At 52.4% G+C, this 20,750-nt stretch overlaps 1 protein-coding gene across 2 annotated transcripts in view; it reads left to right on the plus strand.

The window, feature by feature from the left end:
• LMF1 (lipase maturation factor 1) overlaps positions 1 to 20,750 on the plus strand; it is a 90,487-nt gene that overhangs the window by 49,848 nt on the left and 19,889 nt on the right. For both annotated transcript variants that reach the window (XM_082644910.1, XM_082644909.1), the window contains one exon: positions 3,704 to 3,852. In XM_082644910.1, the coding sequence (XP_082501036.1) occupies positions 3,704 to 3,852 (149 nt within the window). The remainder of the gene's footprint in view (positions 1 to 3,703; positions 3,853 to 20,750) is intronic.

Raw genomic sequence — 20,750 nt, forward strand, 5'->3', positions numbered from 1 at the left:
TACTCTAAGTAACTGTAATAGTTTCGAGGAGGTTGTGAGGCCTCAGTTGCTTTCAGAGCCATCGGGTGGCCTCTGCCACTGAAACCTTGCTTTAGGTCACATTTCCTTTCTGGTTGGTGGCTTAGCCTGTGCCATCCTGACCTTGACTCTGGGTGACCACAGTGCCTGGCGAGCCCCCTCTGAGCCCCCTTGACGGTCAGCAAGAATCCCCCATGAGGAGCCGCCCGGCCCCATCCTTGTCCATCCTGGAGTGCCATGCCCACTCTGCGGTGGCCGTGTGTTCTGCATCACCAGGCCCATGCCAGGCCGCCCAGTGGTGGATTATCCAGTCTTCAATAGAAGAGCGTCTTCGCTCTTCACAGGCCCATGAGGACAGAGCCAGAAGTCAGCACCACATCCACATCGGAGCTGTTTGGGGAGCAGGTGCCCCATGTGGCGAAGGAGTGAGGGACCCACGGGTCACAGGTCGGGCCGGGAGACTGAGGGGCCAGATTCAGCATGTTGTAGGCCTTCCTCAGAGGCGTGTGCAGCTCTGGCAGACACGGGCTGGGTGATTCGGAAGCACAAGTCGGGAGGAGGGGAGCATGGAGAGCATCCACTTCCTCTGACCACTTGAGTCTGCTCGGCTGCAGCTGGTCCAGCCCAGAGGCACCCAGACTGCCCAGAGCCTGCAAGGCAAGGGGCTGTGTCTGCTCTCAGACCTGGAGACCACCAACTATGGCCGGCCCTGAGCTCTGGTCAGGACAGGGCTAGACGACCCTGCACGTCCCTGTCGGAGCCGTCCCCAGAGACAGTGGGCAAGTGGCTCCTTGGGAAGGCCACCCCCGCCACACCTCACCAGCATGGAGGGTGGGCGCCAACCCTCAGTCTCACGAGGACGCCTCCCAAACGTGGCTGGACGCTGGGCTGCATTCCTGGAAACCAGCCAGTAGCCGCCGAGGTGAAAGTTCTAGCAGCAGGTGGTGCAGCCCACGGAGACTCCCCTGGTCACTTGCTCACTGTCACCCCAAAGCCACCGATGGGAGGTCCCATGCCGTGGGCGAAACCTTCCAGGCCCATGTGAAGGGGCTGTCGCCTTGCCCTCCTGAGGGGTCTGCGTATAGGCTGGGGTGCACGTCTGGGAGGAGGGCTTGTCTTTCTGGGGCCACGGAGAACAGTGGTGTTCCTTGTGCCAGCAGCATAGCTGCTGACCATCGGCGGGACCCCAGCAAAGGAAGCGGAGCAGGTGGGTGCAGGCCACCCTCTCCTCCTAGCAGTGCCGGTGAGCGCTAATGGCTGGACTGGTGGCCAGCAAGCAGGCAGCCTCAGCTTCGGCCCAGAAAATGGCTATGCCGAGATGGGGGGCGGGGGTGGCCCCACGCACCCAGCAGGATGAGGAAGGTTCCGAGTTCAGGAGGAGGCAGGAGGGCCAGGTGACACGTACGTCCCTAGGGTGATAGCGGGTCCCCATCACCTGCTTCCTGGCACTTAGGAGGGTCTCTGGGCTCTGCCATTTGCATTTCGCTTTGATTGGTGTCACTCAAACTGCACATTAAAATTCCGTTCGTCGCGTCTGTGCAGAGCGAGGTGACAGAGAAGGCAGACCCGGGCTCGGGGGACCGCTCTGCCCGCCCACGTGAGGTCTGCAAGCTGCTGAGGGGCTTCCAGGGAGCACGAGCAAGGCCGGGTCCCCACTCCTGGGCGGGTACGTGGGCTGTTCCAGCCTTGCTTCCTCTGGGGCCTGCCCACCTCAGCCTGGAGCACCGTGTCCGCCTGCCCTGCTCGCGGGGCCGCATTGAGGAGGGGTGGGAACAAGTGGCCTTTGAGGTCCCTTCTCAGATCTGAAGCGTCTGCACATAAGTCCTCCCAGAGCCGTGTCATCACTCCCATGTTCTGCCGTCATAAAACCACACGTTTTAAAATGCCCCCATGTGGAAGGAGTCCAAGCTTAATGAAAACGACTTCTCAGGATAAAACCAGAGAAGGTGTCACATAAGGAACAGAGTCCGCTTCTTCCTGTTGAGACAAGAAGGGGGTTTGAAGCACATTGTGAAGCAAAGATCGTCCATGTCCACGAGCAGAAGGATGAGACCTGGACCCAAAATGAGCGACGCTCAGTGTCTGGAACCTCGTAGAGCAGATGAGCATGAGGGCTTCCTGCTTTCTCCCCTTGAGGCATCTGGGGGAAGCCGGTTGTGTGCCCTGGAGGCCAGCTCAGCCCACGTGGGCGTCCCACACACTGGGTCCCCAGAGGAGGGTGGCACCGATGTCCCCATCTTGGCCTTGGCCAGAGCACCCTGTGCTTTGCCTTCCTCTCCCGTCGGTGACAGCTGTGCCGACAGGCCCACTGTCTCCATTGGTTGTGGCCTGGCCACAGCCTGGTGGCGCTCTGGGCTCCAGTCGCCCGCCTCACTCGGCTCCCTCCCCCGGGCACCCCTCCCCAGCACTGTCCAGGCTTCTTTCTGCTTCTGGAATCATCTCCAGACGGTGCAGGGCGCACGCTGGTGCCCCAGATCCCCCAGCACAGGTGGCTCAGCCGATGCAGTGAGCCCAGAGACCCCAGGCAATGACGGCCCACCCATCGGTGCCGCCCTGGTGTTGGCACTGCTGCCTTTGGGCAAACTCACCTGTTTGTCTCCCAGAGAAGAACCGATGTGGAACTGAGCTTCAGAAATCCAGAGCATATGAGAGTCAATGGGATTTCTCCCTCCACATTTTACTATGAAAAATTTCAAGCCACAGAAAGTTTCAAACAGTTGTACAGTGAAAACCTGCAAGCCCACCACCTACATTCTGCCGTGGCTGGTCCTTGGCTCTATTGGCATCATCACACATCTGTTCACGCTTTATCTTAACGTTCAGTGTGTCTCAGAGTGGGGTTCAAAATTCATTTAGGTTTGTCTGTTTTTTTGAGAAAGAAGTTTACAAACATGGAAATGCACAGACCTTAAGGTGCTTTTGGTAATTCTTGGCCAGTGCACCACCATGACCAGCACTCCCACCCCCAGGGCGCAGACCCCCCAGGCAGCCAGGTTCTAATTTCTCTCACCTGCATGGGGGCAGCTTGTTCTGGAACCTACATCGTGGAACTGTAGAGTGTTTGCCCTTGTCTGAAGTGTCTCTGACGCAGCAGAATGTCTTTGAGGTTCGTCATTGTGGGGTGAAAGGGAAGTCGTGCAGCCCACAAAGTGCAGTGCAGCCTCCTTTTGATGCAGCCCGAGACCAGCTCCACGTTCCGGGTGTCCCGGGGACACAGTGTGAGGGGCCGTCTCCACAGTAGGAGCGAGAACTCAGGTGTGCTGCTCACACCTGCATTTCTCACATGGGCTCCCCAGCAGGAGGAATGACTGATGCCCCCCATCCAGCGGTGCTGGGCTGAGCCACGCAGGGCCTGTACTTGCTACTCCCCCAGCTCCCTCCCTCACCTGGGCAGGTGGGACCACAGTCTGCTCTGCGCTCAGCAACTCACGTCTGGGTCGTCCAGCCTGCTCGGTGCCCGTGTCCACCCTGGTGACTCCTCAGGGGCTGCACCGTGTCTGTGGGCACCCTGCAAAGGGTAGGAGCCACGGCCTGAGCTGCTAGGCTCAGCCGGGAGCTGTGTCTCGGTTGCTCTTTGTTCTGTTTGAAGGACCGTCTGGGTTAAGCCGGGTTTGGTGCAGTTGCTTCCTCGGAAAGTGTCCACTGCTGCTCACTCGTCCTTTGTGTTCTGCCGCCCTCATTTCAGGATGGGAGTCCCAGCTTCTGGAGACGGGCTTCCTGGGGATTTTCCTGTGCCCTCTCTGGACTCTGTCTCCATTGCCCAGGGGGACCCCCACGTCCCGGATCGTCCTGTGGGGCTATCGGTGGCTGATTTTCAGAATCATGCTCGGAGCGGTAAGTAGAACTTTTATTTGTTATACTTGGAAGGAAACGTACTAAAAACGAGTGGCTGCCTTGCTGCCTTGCTGCCTTCCCGCCAGCCAGGCCAGCCGTGCCCCTTCCACCACTTTCCATGATGTCCGAGGCCTGTTTCTGAGCACTCGGTGCTCCACTGGCCCCTCTGGCATGGTCATTTTCTGTGGGAAAAAAGCAGGACTTGAGTCGTTCCACGGGGACACTCAGGGGAGGGCCCCCTGGTCACCCCTTCCCCCCAGCCCTCCTGGTGTGTATGGAGCATCTGAAATGTCGGGAAACGTGTTAGCGGGTCACACGATGTCGTCTGTGACCCCGGCCTCGCGCCCTCCTGTCTCTCTGCCAGTGGAGCCCCTTCTCCCGACGCCTCCCCGTGTGGTTGCAGTGGTGCTCAGCTGTCCCGCTTCCCTGCCGCGTCCTCTCCCCCTCACGCCCTCCTGCTGCGCCCTGGGACCAGGCTCCTCGACTCCCACCTGCCATGCAGCTGTGGAAAGTGCACGTCTCAGTTTTAATTACACCTTCGAGTTTTCAGAAACTTAAAATCAGGAGTGAGGTGGTTCACCAGGCAGAGGTCTGGGCGACTTTGTGTACTTTCCCTTCTGCCTCTGCCCTGCTTGTTACGCTAAAATGTAAAATACCCATTTCTTTCACATCGTCCAGACAGTCTAGTGTCTGTTGGCTCTTAAGTCGTTCCTCGTGGGGGAAAATACAAGCCTGCAGGGGGGTGGGGGCCGGCGCTGGTCCTCCTGCAAAGTCGCTGTCCTCCACTGCGCCATGCTGCCCCTTCCTTGTCAAATGTTCAGTTTACTCATGGGCTTCTTACGTGAGGGGGGCCACGTCCCCCGGGCAGCACAGCGCCATCTTGCCCTCTGCGGCTCTCTGTATTTGAAGCCCCCGTCGCCCCACGTCCTGGCTGGTGCCACAGTCTGCTGGGAAGACTGAACTAGCAAGTGACGGCATCTGCTGTCGAGGGGGATGGGCCGGTCCTCAAGCAGGACGGGTGTCCCCTCGGACTGTGGGTTCCCACTCCCACAGGCTCCCCTCCTGGACTCCCAGGGTGTTGGCCGTCACGCCGTGGTGGTTCAGGTAGCTGCCACGTCTGCGCCGTCTGGCCAGGCTCCGGGGGCACTGCAGGCAGCTGGGTGCAGAGGGATGAGCTCTGTGGCAAGGGGGTGGGCGTGGGGGGTGGGAGACAGGCCGGGGTGGTTGGCCAGGTTCCCGACCCAGCGGGGTGTGAGCAGCTACAGACACTTGGAAACACCGTGTTGGGTGATTGTGTGGGTCCAGATTCCACGGCAAAGTGTGATGCTTTCCCTAAACCCATTTTTCCATTTAATTAGAAAGATGAGCATGGTTTTCATACGTCCCTTTGATGAAACATGAAACCGTGAGCTGTCTCGCCACCGCACAGGTGTTCTTAGCTTCAAGGCTGCTGTTCCTTGTCCGTCTAGGACTCAATTGTAGAGTCTCTCTCAGCTGGCTTTAAAAAGCATAAAAACATATGCATTGTTTCTAAGGACTTTATCAGGACCCTCCTGGGACGGTAGCTTCGGCTGCAGAGCCCTGGGTGGCAGAGCTGTCAGGTTGCTCTGAGCACGGTTCGCAGTTGCACAAACTCCCACGATGCCTCACAGGGGCGGCGAGTCATTAGCATGTTGTAAAGCACCTTTTATGGCATTTTGATTGACTGTTAGCACCAGCTGGATAAAAAATTATCAGGTGCACTAAAAGGTGTAATTACTTGATTCCGTCTGTACGTTGGATATTATTAACCTCCCTTCGTAGGAAAGCAGAACGACAGAGTTGACTTGGTAAAAAGGAGTGACGGCAGCGAGTTGTCCAGCCCGTAGGAGCTGAGCAGGTGCTGCCGGGATGAGCCCGGCTCCGATTGTCTGCTGCTCGATCAGAACTGGCGACTGTCCCGGACGCTCAGACCCGCTGTGGTTCTGTAGTCTGGCCATGCTTCACATGCCCCAGAGGACAGATTGGTCCTTTCAGAGCTCAGCCTCAGAGGGGACCCCAGGTCGTGTGGGTGGGGGTGCCCGAGCAGAAGGAAGGAAACCTCTCTGCCTGCTGATGGCCTGGTCCCCCCAGGTGCCCGGGGTGCAGTCGGTGCGGCCACTCCATCCTCAGGTGTCTGGAGAGGTGGCACCAGGCTACCCTTCTCTGAAAGCAGCTGGAAACTGGACACATGGTGACACAACTGTTTTCACACCCAACGACAGCCGGGTGGGCCGCGGTCCAGAGGGAAATTCTCGAGCCGAGCCCTTGACTGCCTGGCTCTTCGGGGAGGCCGGGGTCCTTGCCGTGGGGAGGCAGTGATGGCCGGAGGGCTTCCTGCTGGAGGCAGCGGCCAGGGCACAGAGGGGAGGAATCTGTGCAGAGGATGCAGCTCCAAGGACAAAGCATCACTTCTGTCCAAAATGCATCCTCTGATCTAACCATGAGGAAGCATCAGACATGCCCCAACTGCGGGACGTTCTGCACAGCTTCTGACCAGCATCTCAAGTATCCAAGTCATACCTTAGTTAAAGCCTAAGGAGCTGTCAGCCAGGACGTTAGTGGGAAGCTGGTGAAACCCAAGTAGGGTTGAAGTAGTAGTGACACGTGTACAGGGTCTCCTTGTCATTTTTACAGTTTTTCTGAAGTGTAAGATTTTCTTCAAAATAAAAGGTTAAAGAGAAATAGTATGGGCAACTTTATGCACGTGAAGTGGGCAGTTAGAGGACATAGAGGTAGGTAGGTTTCTGACACTGACACGAGGGTCAGCGCAGCTGAATCATTTTATAAACTGAGTCATTAAACATACAAAAGGTACCTCCCACAGAAAACTCCAGGCCCAGACGACTCCACTGACGAGATTTATCAAATATTTAAGGAAGAAGTGGTAACAAATCTACACACACTCATTCAGAAAACGGGAGAGGGGAACCCTTCCCAGCTCACTCTCCTGAGGCCAGTGAAGACAAGGACATTTCAAAAAGGGAAGTTACAGAATACTATTCTTCAAGACCACAAACAAAAATTATCAAGGAATTATTAGCAAATGAATCCAGAGTACATAAAGGTGTCAAGTCCACGTGGGATTTTCCCCAGAATGCAAGGCTGGTAGGACATGAATAAATAGATGTAATTCACCAAGTTACCAGATATAAGGAAGAAAGAGATCAAATGATATGTTCATCTCATTCTAGGTAGAAAAAGCATTAGACAGTGTTAAACACTTATTCACAATTAACAAGCATTAGACAATGTTAAACACTTATTCACAATTAACAAAAAAAATTCTCAGCAAACTAGAAATAGAAGGAAACTTCTTCAACCTGATAAAAGGTAACTATACAAACTACCTACAGCTAACATCATACTAAATGGTGAAAGACTGAACATTTTGCCTCTAAGACTGGGAACAGGGCAGTGGTGGCCAACCTCCTCATGGCTAGTCAACAGTGTGTTGAAGATCTTAGCTTGTGCATTAAAGCAAGAAAAAGTGGTGAAGGCCCTGAAGATTGGAACAGAGGAAGTAAAATTATCTCTGTTCATCACGTATGTGGAAGATCACAAGGGCCATAGAACTAGGGATTGAAGTCGACCAGGGTGCAGGACTCAGGGCCAGTATTTCCATGAGCTGGCAAAAACTGTCAAAAATATGAAAGTTTAGGGCCTCCCTGGTGGCGCAGTGGTTGAGAGTCCGCCTGCCGATGCAGGGGATACGGGTTCGTGCCCCGGTCTGGGAGGATCCCATATGCCGCGGAGCGGCTGGGCCCGTGAGCCATGGCCGCTGGGCCTGCGCATCCGGAGCCTGTGCTCCGCAACGGGGGAGGCCACAACAGTGAGAGGCCCGCATACCGCAAAAAAAAAAAAAAAAAAAAAAAAGAAAGTTTAAAATATACCCGTAACATCCACAACCATAAAGTACTGAGGAAGTTTTCACGGAAGTGCGACACTTGTGCTCTGAAAACCACCAAACGTCACTGAGAGGAGACTTGGGCAAGTAGATCTTCCATGTTTGTGGTCAGAAGGCTCGGTACCAGCCAAGGGTCAGTTGTCCCCAAACTGGTCGATAGATTTTGTGCAGCCCCAAACATAATCCTAGAAGGGTTTTCTTTTTAGAAATTAACGAACCAAGTCTTAGATGTGCGTGCAAATGCCCAGGACCTAGTCTTGAATGAGAGTAAAGTTGTCGGCGTCACACTGCTTGTGGGTTCAGGCCTTCCCAGAGGACGTGGCCCTCGAGGCACCAGGGGAGGTGAGAGGCCGAGAGCCGTATCAACGGGGTGGGTCAGTCTGGAAATAGTCCCACACTGAAGTCACGGTCAAGTGACCTCTGGACAAGACAGCAAGTCAATTCAGCTGAGAAAGAAAAGTGTCTCCCCTGCCGGTGCTGGGTATCCACACGGGCACACGGACCCCACCCCCCACCACACCACACACGACAGTCAGTTCAAGGTGGACGCAAACATAAAACCAAGACACTCCTCGCAGATAACTTAGAACGTTCACAGTCTTGGAGAAGCAAAGATTGTTTACAGCACAGAAACCATTAACCATAAGAGAAGAAAATAGGTAAACTGTACATCAAAATGATGAAAATCTTGGGTTCTTCAAAAGACACCATGGAAAAACGGCAAGCCACAGGTTGCGGGGAGCACTCACAACACACACCTGGCAGAACCTCCGTGTGGAGTACGTGAAGAACTCATGCATGTCACTAACGGACAGTTCACTCTGAAAAAGGGAGAGGTCTCGGCAGGCATGCGCGTGGCCATCCCAGCACTTGCACGAAACACGTGGATGGATGCTGAGGTCCCACCCGCCCAAGAGGACAGAACTTAGCGGCTGACCAAACCAAATACTGGCTCACTCAAGTTGCTGTAACAAAATACCACAGCCCAGGTGGCTTAAACCACATTTATTTTCTCACAGTTCTGGAGGCTGGAAGTCCGGGGTCGGTGTTGCAGCCAGTTCTGTTCCCGGCGAGGACTCTCCCTGGCTTGCAGATACCACCCTCACACTGTATCCTCACTTGTTGGGTCAGCTCCCCTGCCACATGACCTCCTTGACCCTGCGTGACTCCCTTGGTCCAGACGCAGCCGCACTGGGGGTCAGGGCCTCGACATACGAATATTGAGGGGCGCGAGCAAGAGGGACTCCCTGCGGGCTCTCCTGTGGCTGTGTAAAACAGTGCAGCCACTTGGGGAGGCAGTTGGGCGTTTACTTACTGAGTCGACCCCACGCCCACCCTGTCCCCCAGAGTTTCCACTCGATACGCAACCCAGGAGAAGTGGAAACGTGGTCACAGAGGCCTTTTACACAAACACTCGTGGCAGCATTATCCACACGCACCAAGAACTGGAAACCAACCACAGTCCACCAGCAGGAGGATGGGGGCAGCCTGGCCCAAATCCCCCAAAGGCAAACCACCCAGCTGGACAGGGACCCAGTGCCGAGCCCACAGGCATCATGCGGCTGAGAGCAGTAGCCAGGAAGGGGTCCCACGTGAGTCCTTGAGAAGGTTCTGGAATTGGCGGAGCCAGCAGGCGGCCACAGACCCAGAGGCTCTGTCACATCTGGGATGTGGGGTGGGGATTGATGGGCATGCAGGAACTCTTGGGGCGATGGGGTGAGGGTCCACGGGCACGCACATCCACACAAGCCCCTCAGCTGCAGCTTCAGGTTAGGACATAAGTCATTTCCTGCAACCTAACAAGAGGTCACGGTAAGGGGAGCCTCGGGAGGTGGTCTGTCGGCCCCACAAAGAGCAGAGTTGTGCACACCCCACTGAGCCGGGTTTTCCTGGGCTGAGCACCAGTTGACACAACATGCCTTCAAGCCCTGGAAAGACCATCAGCCCCCCAGGCACTGCAGCTCGAGACAGGCTCCCAGATGCTGCTTCCTACCTGTTGCCCGAGCCAACCGCGGGCCTGGCCTGTGCGGCATGAGTTCTCGTTATTCGTTCCCACTGATACAGAGGTGACTTGACGGCCCCAAACTGTCGCCACACGGGCCGGGGGGGCAGGGTGGCCACCCCACATTGGTGTGATTGGAACTGGAATTCAGGCCGTCCCATGCTGGGGCTTCACAGCTGTGCGGCTGTTCTGTGCGTTGGCATCCTGGGGCCAGACCGAAGCAGCAAGGAGCTGCCAATTCCTCACAGGAGAGGGCAGACCAGGCCCAGATGCACTCCTTCCCTTTCCGTCCTCAGAGCAAAGAGTGGAGACTCTCTCACCTGCAGGAAATGGTAGATGGTGTAGGTGTCCAAGTCACTGTGGATAAGCCCTTTAATTATGCTTTAAAGATAAAAGTTTTCACTTTTGGACTTCCCTGGTGGCGCACTGGTTAAGAATCCACCTGCCAATGCAGGGGACACGGGTTCGAGCCCTGGTCTGGGAAGATCCCACATGCCGCAGAGCAACTAAGCCCGTGCACCACAGCTAGTGATCCTGTGCTCTAGAGCCCCAGAGCCACAACTGCTGAAGCCCGTGCGCCTAGAGCCCGTGCTCCACAACGAGAAGCCACCGCAGTGAGAAGCCCTCGCGCTGCAATGAAGAGTAGCCCCCGCTCACCGCAACTACAGAAAGCCCGCGCATAGCAACGAAGACCCAACAAGCCAAAAAATAAATAAGTGAACAAACAAAAAACTATTTTCAAAAAAAAGTTTTCACTTTTATCTCAATCTCTTTTTGTAGCTGAGTTCATACTGGCCAAAGTTTTCAGCCAGAGCATGTTAAACACCTGTCGTGGAAGCCAGAGCCCTTGGCTCCTGGTCCCTGTGCTGCTTCCATGGGGAATGGACGGGGATGTTCCACACGGGCATCCTCAATGGTTCCAGCCCATGCTGGGCCCGAGAACTGTGCTCACTCGATGGCTGACATTCTGGGAACTGAGCCAGTATCCATGCTACTGGGAGTTCTCATACCTGGACAACACCAAGGGGATACCAGCTAGGTCAGTCTGACCCCCGGGAAGTCGAAGAACGAAACCTGTCTCTTTTCTGCACCTCCCTCCCTCCAGCCTGGCCCCCAGGGTTGTGTGCACGTAGCCGTCGGGTGGCAGCGGCTGGCATCTCCCTCTTACCATAGGAGCCTTGCTTGGTATGAGGGCTGCCTCACAGGGGTGTCCTGGGCCCACGGGGAGAGTGGCAGTGAGAAGAGGCGGTGCCCGGACGTTCACAGTCATCAAACAAGGGAAGTAGGAACCTGTCCTGCTGCTAGATGTCTGGCAGTGGGGGGAACCCATCCTGCTGCTGGATGTCTAGAGTGGGGGAACCTGTCCGGCTGCTGGATGTCTAGGTGGGTGGGGAAGGCTGTCCTGCTACTGGATGTCTGGCGGGGGGGGACCCGTCCTGCTGCTGGATGTCTGGGGGGTGGGGGAACCCGTCCTGCTGCTGGATGTCTGAAGATGGTGCGGGTAACTGTCTCCTGGACGGCTGCTTCCACTTGCATTAGCTAGGTTGTTAGCGTGGCTTTTATTTTCCTGTATATTCTCTCTACAGTTCTTCCAATGTCATTTACTACCTTTCTCCTGATACTAAATTGTTTTTATTTTATTGCTTCACATTTTGAGTTAAGAACTTAATTCCCCAAGATGACATGATACTATATAGAGAATCCTAAAGACGCTACCAGAAAACTACTAGAGCTAATCATGGAATATGGTAAAGTAGCAGGATACAAAATTAATGCACAGAAATCTCTTGCATTCCTATACACTAATGATGAAAAACCTGAAAGAGAAATTAAGGAAACACTCCCATTTACCACTGCAACAAAAAGAATAAAATACCTAGGAATAAACCTTCCTAAGGAGACAAAAGACCTGTATGCAGAAAACTGTAAGACACTGATGAAAGAAATTAAAGATGATACAAACAGATGGAGAGATATACCATGTTCTTGAATTGGAAGAATCAACATTGTGAAAATGACTGTACTACCCAAAGCAATCTACAGATTCAGTGCAATCCCTATCAAACTACCAATGGCATTTTTCACAGAACTAGAACAAAAAATTTCACAATTTGTATGGAAACACAAAAGACCCCGAATAGCCAAAGCAATCTTGAGAAAGAAAAACGGAGCTGGAGGAATCAAGCTCCCTGACTTCGGACTATACTACAAAGCTACAGTAATCAAGACAGTATGGTACTGGCACAAAAACAAATCTAGATCAATGGAACAGGATAGAAAGCCCAGAGGTAAACCCACGCACATATGGTCACCTTATCTTTGATAAAGGAGGCAGGAATGTACAGTGGAGAAAGGACAGCCTCTTCAATAAGTGGTGCTGGGAAAACTGGACAGCTACATGTAAAAGAATGAGATCAGAACACTCCCTAACACCATACACAAAAATAAACTCAAAATGGATTAAAGACCTAAATGTAAGGCCAGACACTATAAAACTCTTAGAGGAAAACATAGGTGGAACATTCTATGACATAAATCATAGCAAGATCCTTTTGACCCACCTCCTAGAGAAATGGAAATAAAAACAAAAGTAAACAAATGGGACCTAATGAAACTTAAAACCTTTTGCACAGTAAAGGAAACCATAATCAAAACGAAAAGACAACCCTCAGAATGGGAGAAAATATTTGCAAATGCAGCAACTGACAAAGGATTAATCTCCAAAATTTACAAGCAGCTCATGCAGCTCAATATAAAAAAAAAAAAACCCAATCCAAAAATGGGCAGAGACCTAAATAGACATTTCTCCAAAGAAGATATACAGATTGCCACAAACACATGAAAGGATGCTCAACATCACTAATCATTAGAGAAATGCAAATCAAAACTACAATGAGGTATCACCTCACGCCAGTCAGAATGGCCATCATCAAAAAATCTAGAAACAATAAAAGCTGGAGAGGGTGTGGAGAAAAGGGAACCCTCTTGCACTGTTGGTGGAAATGTAAATTGATACAGCCACTACGGAGAACAGTATGGACATTCCTTAAAAAACTAAAAATAGAACTACCATACGACCCAGCAGTCCCACTACTGGGCATATACCCTGATAAAACCATAATTCAAAAAGAGTCATGGGGCTTCCCTGGTGGCGCAGTGGTTGAGAGTCTGCCTGCCAATACAGGGGACATGGTTTTGTGCCCCGGTCCGGGAAGATCCCACATGCCACGGAGCGGCTGGGCCCGTGAGCCATGGCCGCTGAGCCTGCGCATCTGGAGCCTGTGCTCCACAACGGGAGAGGCCACAACAGTGAGAGGCCCGTGTACCGCAAAAAAAAAAAGAGTCATGTACCACAGTGTTCATTGCAGCTCTATTTACAATAGCCAGGACATGGAAGCAACCTAAGTGTCCATCCACAGATGAATGGACAAAGAAGATGTGGCACATATATACAATGGAATATTACTCAGCCATAAAAAGGAACGAAATTGATTTATTTGTAGTGAGGTGGATGGACCTAGAGTCTGTCATACAGCGTGAAGTAAGTCAGAGAAAAACAAATACCGTATGCTAACACATATATATGGAATCTAAAGGAAAAAAAATGGTTCTGAAGAACCTAGGGGCAGGACAGGAATAAAGATGCAGACGTAGAGAATGGACTTGAGGACACGGGGAGAGGGAAGGGTAAGCTGGGACGAAGTGAGAGAGTGGCATGGACATATATACACTACCAAATGTAAAATAGATAGCTAGTAGGAAGCAGCCGCATAGCAGAGGGAGATCAGCTCGGTGCTTTGTGACCACCTAGAGGGGTGGGATGGAGACGCAAGAGGGAGGAGATATGGGGATATGTGTATATGTATAGCTGATTCACTTTGTTATAAAGCAGAAACTAACACACCATAGTAAAGCAATTATACTCCAATAAAGATGTTAAAAAAAGAGAAAACTTAATACTCTAAATTTTCATTGAGCAGAATTGCAGCTAAAATCAGTTTTCATTGAGATTTGCATCTTTGCTATGGCTGGGGCAGGTCATTTTCTTTTTTTTTTTTTTTTTTCGGCTTCTCCGCACAGCTTGTGGGATTTTAGCTCCCCGACCAGGGACTGAACTCAGGCCCTCAGCAGTGAAAGCGCCAAGTCCTAACCACTGGACCACCAGGGAATTCCCTGGAGCAGGTCGTTTTTATGTGAAATGGAGGGGATGCAACATAAAAGGAGGCTCTGGAGAATCTGGGCACGAAGATGAGCCTCTGGGCCCTCGGAGGCGGCACGAGGATGTGCTTTCCTGTCCGTACCTGGGCAACCGCCATGTAACCTGCAGGCTGCAGGCAGCGGCCTCTAGTCCCTTCTCGCTAATCAGAAGGGGCTCGGTTGCTAACCACCTGTGCTGCCCACAGCTCTGTGCTCACACCTGCTGCACACCCCATGGGGCCCTGATGCTCCTTGTGTGCAGACCGTCCCTGTCTTGTTAACACAAAAAAAAGCCATATCTAAGATGGAGAAAATAGAGGCCCACAGGACCTACCATTTCGGGGTCAGAACTCAGCAGGGCCAGGAGCCACGGCCATGCTGTGATTAAAGGACACCGTGAGAAAACACTGTCTTTACTTAACTGGCAGTTTTGTCTGAGATCCTGCCGTAAAGTCACCTCGAATATTATGAAAGCTTCGGGCCAATAAATTTGACAACATAGGTGAAATGGACAAATTCCTTGACAAGTGCAGCTTACCAAAACTGAGACAGAAGGAAACAGGAACTCGAAAGTGCTCCATATCTGGTAAATAAATTGAATCTGTAATCAAAAACCATTCCAGAAAGAAAGTGTAGGCACAGTGAAATCAAACATTTGAAATAAAACATTTGAAACACCAGTGAAATCAAACATTTAAAGAGGAAATAATAGCAATCCTACACAAACTCTTGGAAAATAGCAGAGGCAGGGACACTTCCCAAATTGTTTTCTGTGACCAGCATGAGTGATACCAAAACCTGATGAGGACAGGACAAAAAGGAAAATAGAAACCAGTGTCCCTCACGAACAAATACACAGAAACCCTTAGCAAAATATTGGCAAATCAAAGTCGGCAATAAAAGAGGCATGGTTTATCTCTGGAATGCAAGATTGGTTTAATATTGGAAAATCAATTAATGCAATTCACTATACAACAGAATAAAACTGAAGAACGATTTTTTTTCTCCTCAACAGATGTAAAAAGTACACGATACAATGCAGTACCCACTCAAGGGCGTGTTAGATGGGGCTTCCTCAATGGTGATAGAATGAGAGCATTCATGTGTGATTAGAAACAGGCCTGTTGTCTGTTTTTGCTGCTGCTCTTAAACACTGTATTGGAAGTCCTAGTGCAATAAAACAAGAAAAAGAAAGCCGTAAAGATTCCCAAAAAAGAAATGAAACTTATTCACAGACATGGTGGTACATGTACAAAACCCAGTGGAATCTTAAAAAGCGACTACTAAAGTGAATACATTAATTTAGCAAGGTTGTAGGATACAAGGTCAATGTGAAAAATAAATTGTACATCATATACTATTATGAAGTCATTAGAGGGGACTTCCCTGGCGGTGCAGTGGTTAAGAATCCACCTGCCAATGCAGGGGACATGGGTTCGAGCCCTGGTCTGGGAAGATCCCACATGCCGCAGAGCAACTAAGCCCGCATGCCACAACTACTGAGCCTGCGCTCTAGAGCCCGGGAGCCACAACTACTGAGCCCACGTGCCACAACTACTGAAGCCCGCGTGCCTAGAGCCCGCGCAGCAATGAAGAGTAGCCCCCGCTCGCCACAGCTAGAGAAAGCCCGTGCACAGCAACAAAGACCCAACACAGCCATAAATAAATAAATAAATAAATAAATATGTCGTTTTTCACCCAGATTTATATGTAGACTCAAGGTAATTCCTGTCAAATTCCCAGTGGGCTTTTTGGGAAAAGTGACATGTTGATTCTAAAATTTACATAGAAATAAAAAGAAATTTGAAAAAGAACAAAGTTGGAGGACTTATACTTCCTGATTTTAGAGCTTAATTTAAAACTGAAGTATGGGGACTTCCCTGGTGGTGCAGTGGATAAAACTCTGTGCTCCCAATGCAGGGGGCCCTGGTTCAATCCCTGGTCAGGGAACTAGATCCCACATGCCACAACTAAGGAGCCTGCGTGCCGCAACTAAGGAGCCCATCTGCCACAAGTAAGACTGTGCAACCAAATAAATATTAAAAATAAATAAAACTGGGCTTCCCTGGTGGCACAGTGGTTGAGAGTCCGCCTGCCGATGCAGGGGACACAGGTTCGTGCCCCAGTCTGGGAAGATCCATGCCACGGAGCGGCTAGGCCCGTGAACCATGGCCGCTGAGCCTGCACGTCCCGGAGCCTATGCTCCGCAACGGGAGAGGCCACAACAGTGAGAGGCCCGTGTACCACAAACAAACAAACATACAAATAAATAAATAAATAAAATTGAAGTATGGTATTGATCTAAACTGGAAAAATAGATCGGTGGAAGAGAAGAGAGTCCAGAGATAGATCCACACCTCTGCTGTCAACTGATACTCAACCAAGGTACCAAGTCAAGTCAATGGGAAAATGAAAGTCATTTTTTTTACAAATAGTGCTAAAATAATTGGAAATCTGTATAGAAGAATAAAATGAGCTTTGAGCGCTCTTTCATTTATACCAGACCCTAATTTGAAGTAAATCATGGACCTAAACATAAAAGCAAAACCAAAAAGTTCTTAGAAGAAAACATAAAAGAGTATCTCCCAGAAACAGACCCACACAGATGTAGTTGATTGATTTTCAGCCAAAGCAATAAGCCAAATCAGTGGGGCAAGAAAAAATATATTTTTTAACAAACATAAAAGGTAGAATCATAAAACTTTTTGAAGATAGCATAGACAGTTACCTTGGGGTAGACAGAGATTTCTTGGACAGGGCACAAAAAGCACTAACCATTAAAGAAAAATATTGATAAATTATACTTCACTGATATTGAATTTCTCCATCTTCAAAATACACCATTACGAAAATGAATAGGCAACCCCCGCCTGGGAAACACCTGCAGTGTACAAGTCCAGCTGAAATCTAACATTCGGAACCTGCAGATCACAGTAGGAAGGTGGGTGCAGGACCTGAACATACTTCACCCTCGAAGGGATGGGAACGGCGACGAGGACGTGAAAACTGTGGGGCGGCATTTTGTACCCGGGAGGGGCTGGGTGTAAAGCACTAACAGCGCCCGAGGTCGGAGGGTCTGCGGGCCATGGGATTCCTGGTGGGAGCGTCACTTGGCTCGTAGGGGGTGCAGTGGTGCGGCCTTGCTCAGCAGCCGTAGGCCAGTTTCCTACAAGGCAAGACATGACCCCGCCTGTGAGCCCGCCTTCCGCTGCCAGGAAAGGAAACCTGTCCACACATGTCTACAGCAGCCCTGCTCATCATGACCGCAGACCTGGGCACCAGCCCAGTGTCCATCGATGGATGGGCAGCCTGTGGTGCATCCACACAAGGGACAGCGCTCAGCTGGGAGAGGGAACCAACCCCCCGAGGCAGTGATTCAGACAGACCTGAAGTCCCTGGGGGAGCACGGCCAGCCTGAGCCCAGGGCCACGGGCCACCAGCCCCTACGAGTGTGAAACCCCAGGGGCAGGCGGAGGCGGAGGCGGCCCCCTGACCAGTGCATGTGGAATTGCCTGGAAGGTGGTCACGAAGAATGTTCTGTGAGATGGAAACCTGTGTCCTGTTTTGGGTGGATTCCTGATTGTGTACAATTGTCAGACACATTGAACTGGACATTTCATCTGTGTGCGTTCTGTTTCATGTGAATTGTAGCTCAACCCTTTGACTTAAGAGTCCGTGTGAGTTTGCTTTTTCACGCAAGGATCCCTGTGAGATGCAACCCCATTAAAGCCACAGACCTTGGAGATTAGGGGGTCACAGCTCACCGCAGCCCTTGGGCCTCGCCCCAGAGCCCGCCGTCGGGAGTGAGCCACGCCCCTTTCCGTCCAGACAGCACACATTTCTGCCTGAGCTTGCTGGCAGCGAGTCCAGGTGTGGTGACGGCCCTCTGTGTCCACCTCCGAGCAACGCTGTCGCTGCTGTAGCGTCTGCACTGGGCCCACAGCTCCCGCTTCCCTCGCTGGCTGGGGAAGGAGGATTCCTGGAACCCAGCGAGTCTGCATTTGGGTCTGTGCGCTTTCCCTGGAGGCCCAGGACTGCTCTGAGTGGGTGAAGCAGGTCATCTGAAGCAGTTTCCGCGTTGCCGTGTGGGGTCCCAGCGATGCTCCGGCCCCACAGTGGCAGCAACGGCGCTGAAAGGTGAGCGCTGAAAGGTGAGCGAGCGAGACGAGACACCAGACCCATTAGCAAATAAGAGCAGGAGCTCTGTAGGAAAGAGCCTTCAGGTCGGGGCCTCTCTGGGAGTCAGTTCCTACAGTAAAATCTTATTAACATAATGAAATAAACGTTGGAATGTGACTCACTCCCAAGACCAAGTCAAGCGGGTATCGCTGCCACTTCCTTGGCGAGCCTTCTGGGTCCTGGGATCACCACTGTAAAATGAGAGCGGTTATTCTAATTTGCCTTATTGCGTTAGTGTGGGCTGCTCTGTCCTCCTTCCCATGGTGCCGCTGGTGGAGGCGTCCTGGGAACCTCTGGGGAGCGCCGTCCACGGGCTCTGACCTCTGCCCAGCTGCACGCACCTCACGTCAGCCCCCTGCCCAGCGGCTCAGCGCCCTCTTTGTGCTGTCTCTCTGCCAGTTGTCTCGAACCAGCCTCGGCAGGAGGACGGTCATACCCAGGCCTGCGGTAGCTGTGAAGACCTGAGACTGTCCCCTCCACCCGCTCCACGGCCCCTGCAGGTCTGGGCAGTTTTCACAAGCTCTCGGGGTTCCGGGAGGGGGCACAACAAGACCCCCCACCAACAGCATCCACGATTTCCCTCCCTCCCTGCACATTCAGCTCAGAGGTTCCCCCGTAGCTGATGCGGTGCCTGCCATCTGCGTAGATGCACTGCACTGGTGAATTCAGAGGGTGGATTTCCATCTAATCATACCCCGGGGTCTGAAAGTGCAGACACTGCCGCAGACCTGGAGAGAAGGGGCTAGGTGGCAACCCTGTGTAGGCTGGGGCCCCTTCAGATGTGGAGACAGGTCAGTCCTGAGAGACCCCAGGCCAGCCTGTGCACACTCAGGTGAGATCTGGGCGCTAAGCCATGAGCCTCACGCTGCGGTCGTCCACCTGCTCACAGAGCACGTGGGGTCCCGTGGGTCCAGCTCAGCTCCCAGGGGAGATGCAGAGTGCTGCCAGGTCTGAGCAGAACCGAGGCGTCCCGACCCCCACCCCACCATGGCTGTGAGCACGTCCCAGACCAACAGGCCTGCTCCAGGGAGGGAACAGCCCCTCTTCCCGTACCTACAGACCCAGGTTGCTGATGCTTCTCCTTTGTGGGAAAGGTGCAGGTGTAGGACTGATCACCCGTGTCTGCAGATGGAGAAAAGGATTTCCAGAGAGACAGACTCTGACGGTGAGAGAACGGGGTGCAGTGTACGTGCAAAATGGGGGCACTGCCGAGGGAGCTCTCGGTGCTGGCTCGGACCCGAGGGCTGTCTCCCCTCCCCCGGCTGCAGGCCTGGGAGCCCCCCACCCAGTTAGGTGTGATGGGACTTGTGCAGTGTCACAGAAATTGATGTTCTTTTTGTGGCAAAAGGCCTTGCTTTTTCCCATTTCCAAATGGGAGATTTTAAGGAGCATGTTCTTGGACCCGTGAGCTTTAGAGAGAAGCCCCTGTGCATCCCCCAGGCACCTGCCCCCACCCGCTGCCCATAAGGCCTGAGGTCTCCTCAGTCGCCCCAGAATATTCTAGCATCCTGGCACTCACCCTTTCCCCAGGGAGAGCAGAGGTTGTATGGACAGCTGGAGGTCACTCGGTGTGTTACTGGTCTGTCTGTGCCATTTTTTTGGAATTAATTTTGGGCTGAAAAAGGCTCAAAGAAGGCTTTGTTCCTTTGACACTTACTCTGGAAGAAAAAAAAATCCGTGGAAAATCTGACATCTGCATTGTAGAGAGAAATCAATAGATGGGGAGGAATATAATTATCCTCCACTCCCAAAAGAATGTTTCAGATTTTTAAGTGTCTCATACCAGCTTAGAATTTGAATGACATTTTAATTATTTTGTTTTTTTTCTTCTTTGCCTGGTTTGAATCTCCAAAGAGTGCCTCTCGGATTCCAAGGGATGTAGGGAGCAGAGCCTGCACTCACGGGGAGTGACGTGTGACAGTGGCTGTGTTTTCTTGCCAAACGAGCAGGCACGTTGCCACAGAAACCAGCGGTTCATCCGCGCCGGCAGGACACGATAGGCTTTCTGAAGCGCTGTTTCTGTACAGATGCGACCGTGTATGGCAGAGTTCACGCTGGAAGTTGTCTCCGGCACTTCTGTGATCTAAGCAAACCCAGTTTCCAGAGACTTGACTAACCGCTTCTCAAGGTGACTAGTTCTGTGAGTCTGTAGACAGAGCAGGCGGGTCCTCGGAGCGCGGCTCCACGTCCGCTACACAAGCTCCCCTGACATGGGGTCGGCCCCACTGCAGGGCGCCAGGCCCCAGAGAGGTGGGTGCGGAACAGCCACAGGGTGTAAATGGCGCCCAGGACGGCTGAGTGTTGTGGGCTCCGTGGGACGTATTTGTAAACTCTCTGCTGGGCCGCACAGCTAGCTAATGCCTGGCCCATGTGCTTGGCCAGGACACGGTCACTCGATCTCACTGTGGAAGCTGCCGGCATGGCCACCACGTGGCTCTAGCTTCCCTGTTGTTTCTTGTCCCTGCTCCTTTGGGTGTCGCTGCGTCTGTGCCGCCCACAGGGGCCCAGGCCAGGTGTCAGCTGCCCCCTCAGCCCATCCTGTGGGCTCCATGGTCCAGGCAAGTCCAGGGTGGGACACGTCTTACACCCTGGGCA

This window comes from Mesoplodon mirus (assembly GCF_964341445.2).
Source record: "Mesoplodon mirus genome assembly, chromosome: 15".
NCBI lineage: Eukaryota > Metazoa > Chordata > Mammalia > Artiodactyla > Ziphiidae > Mesoplodon > Mesoplodon mirus.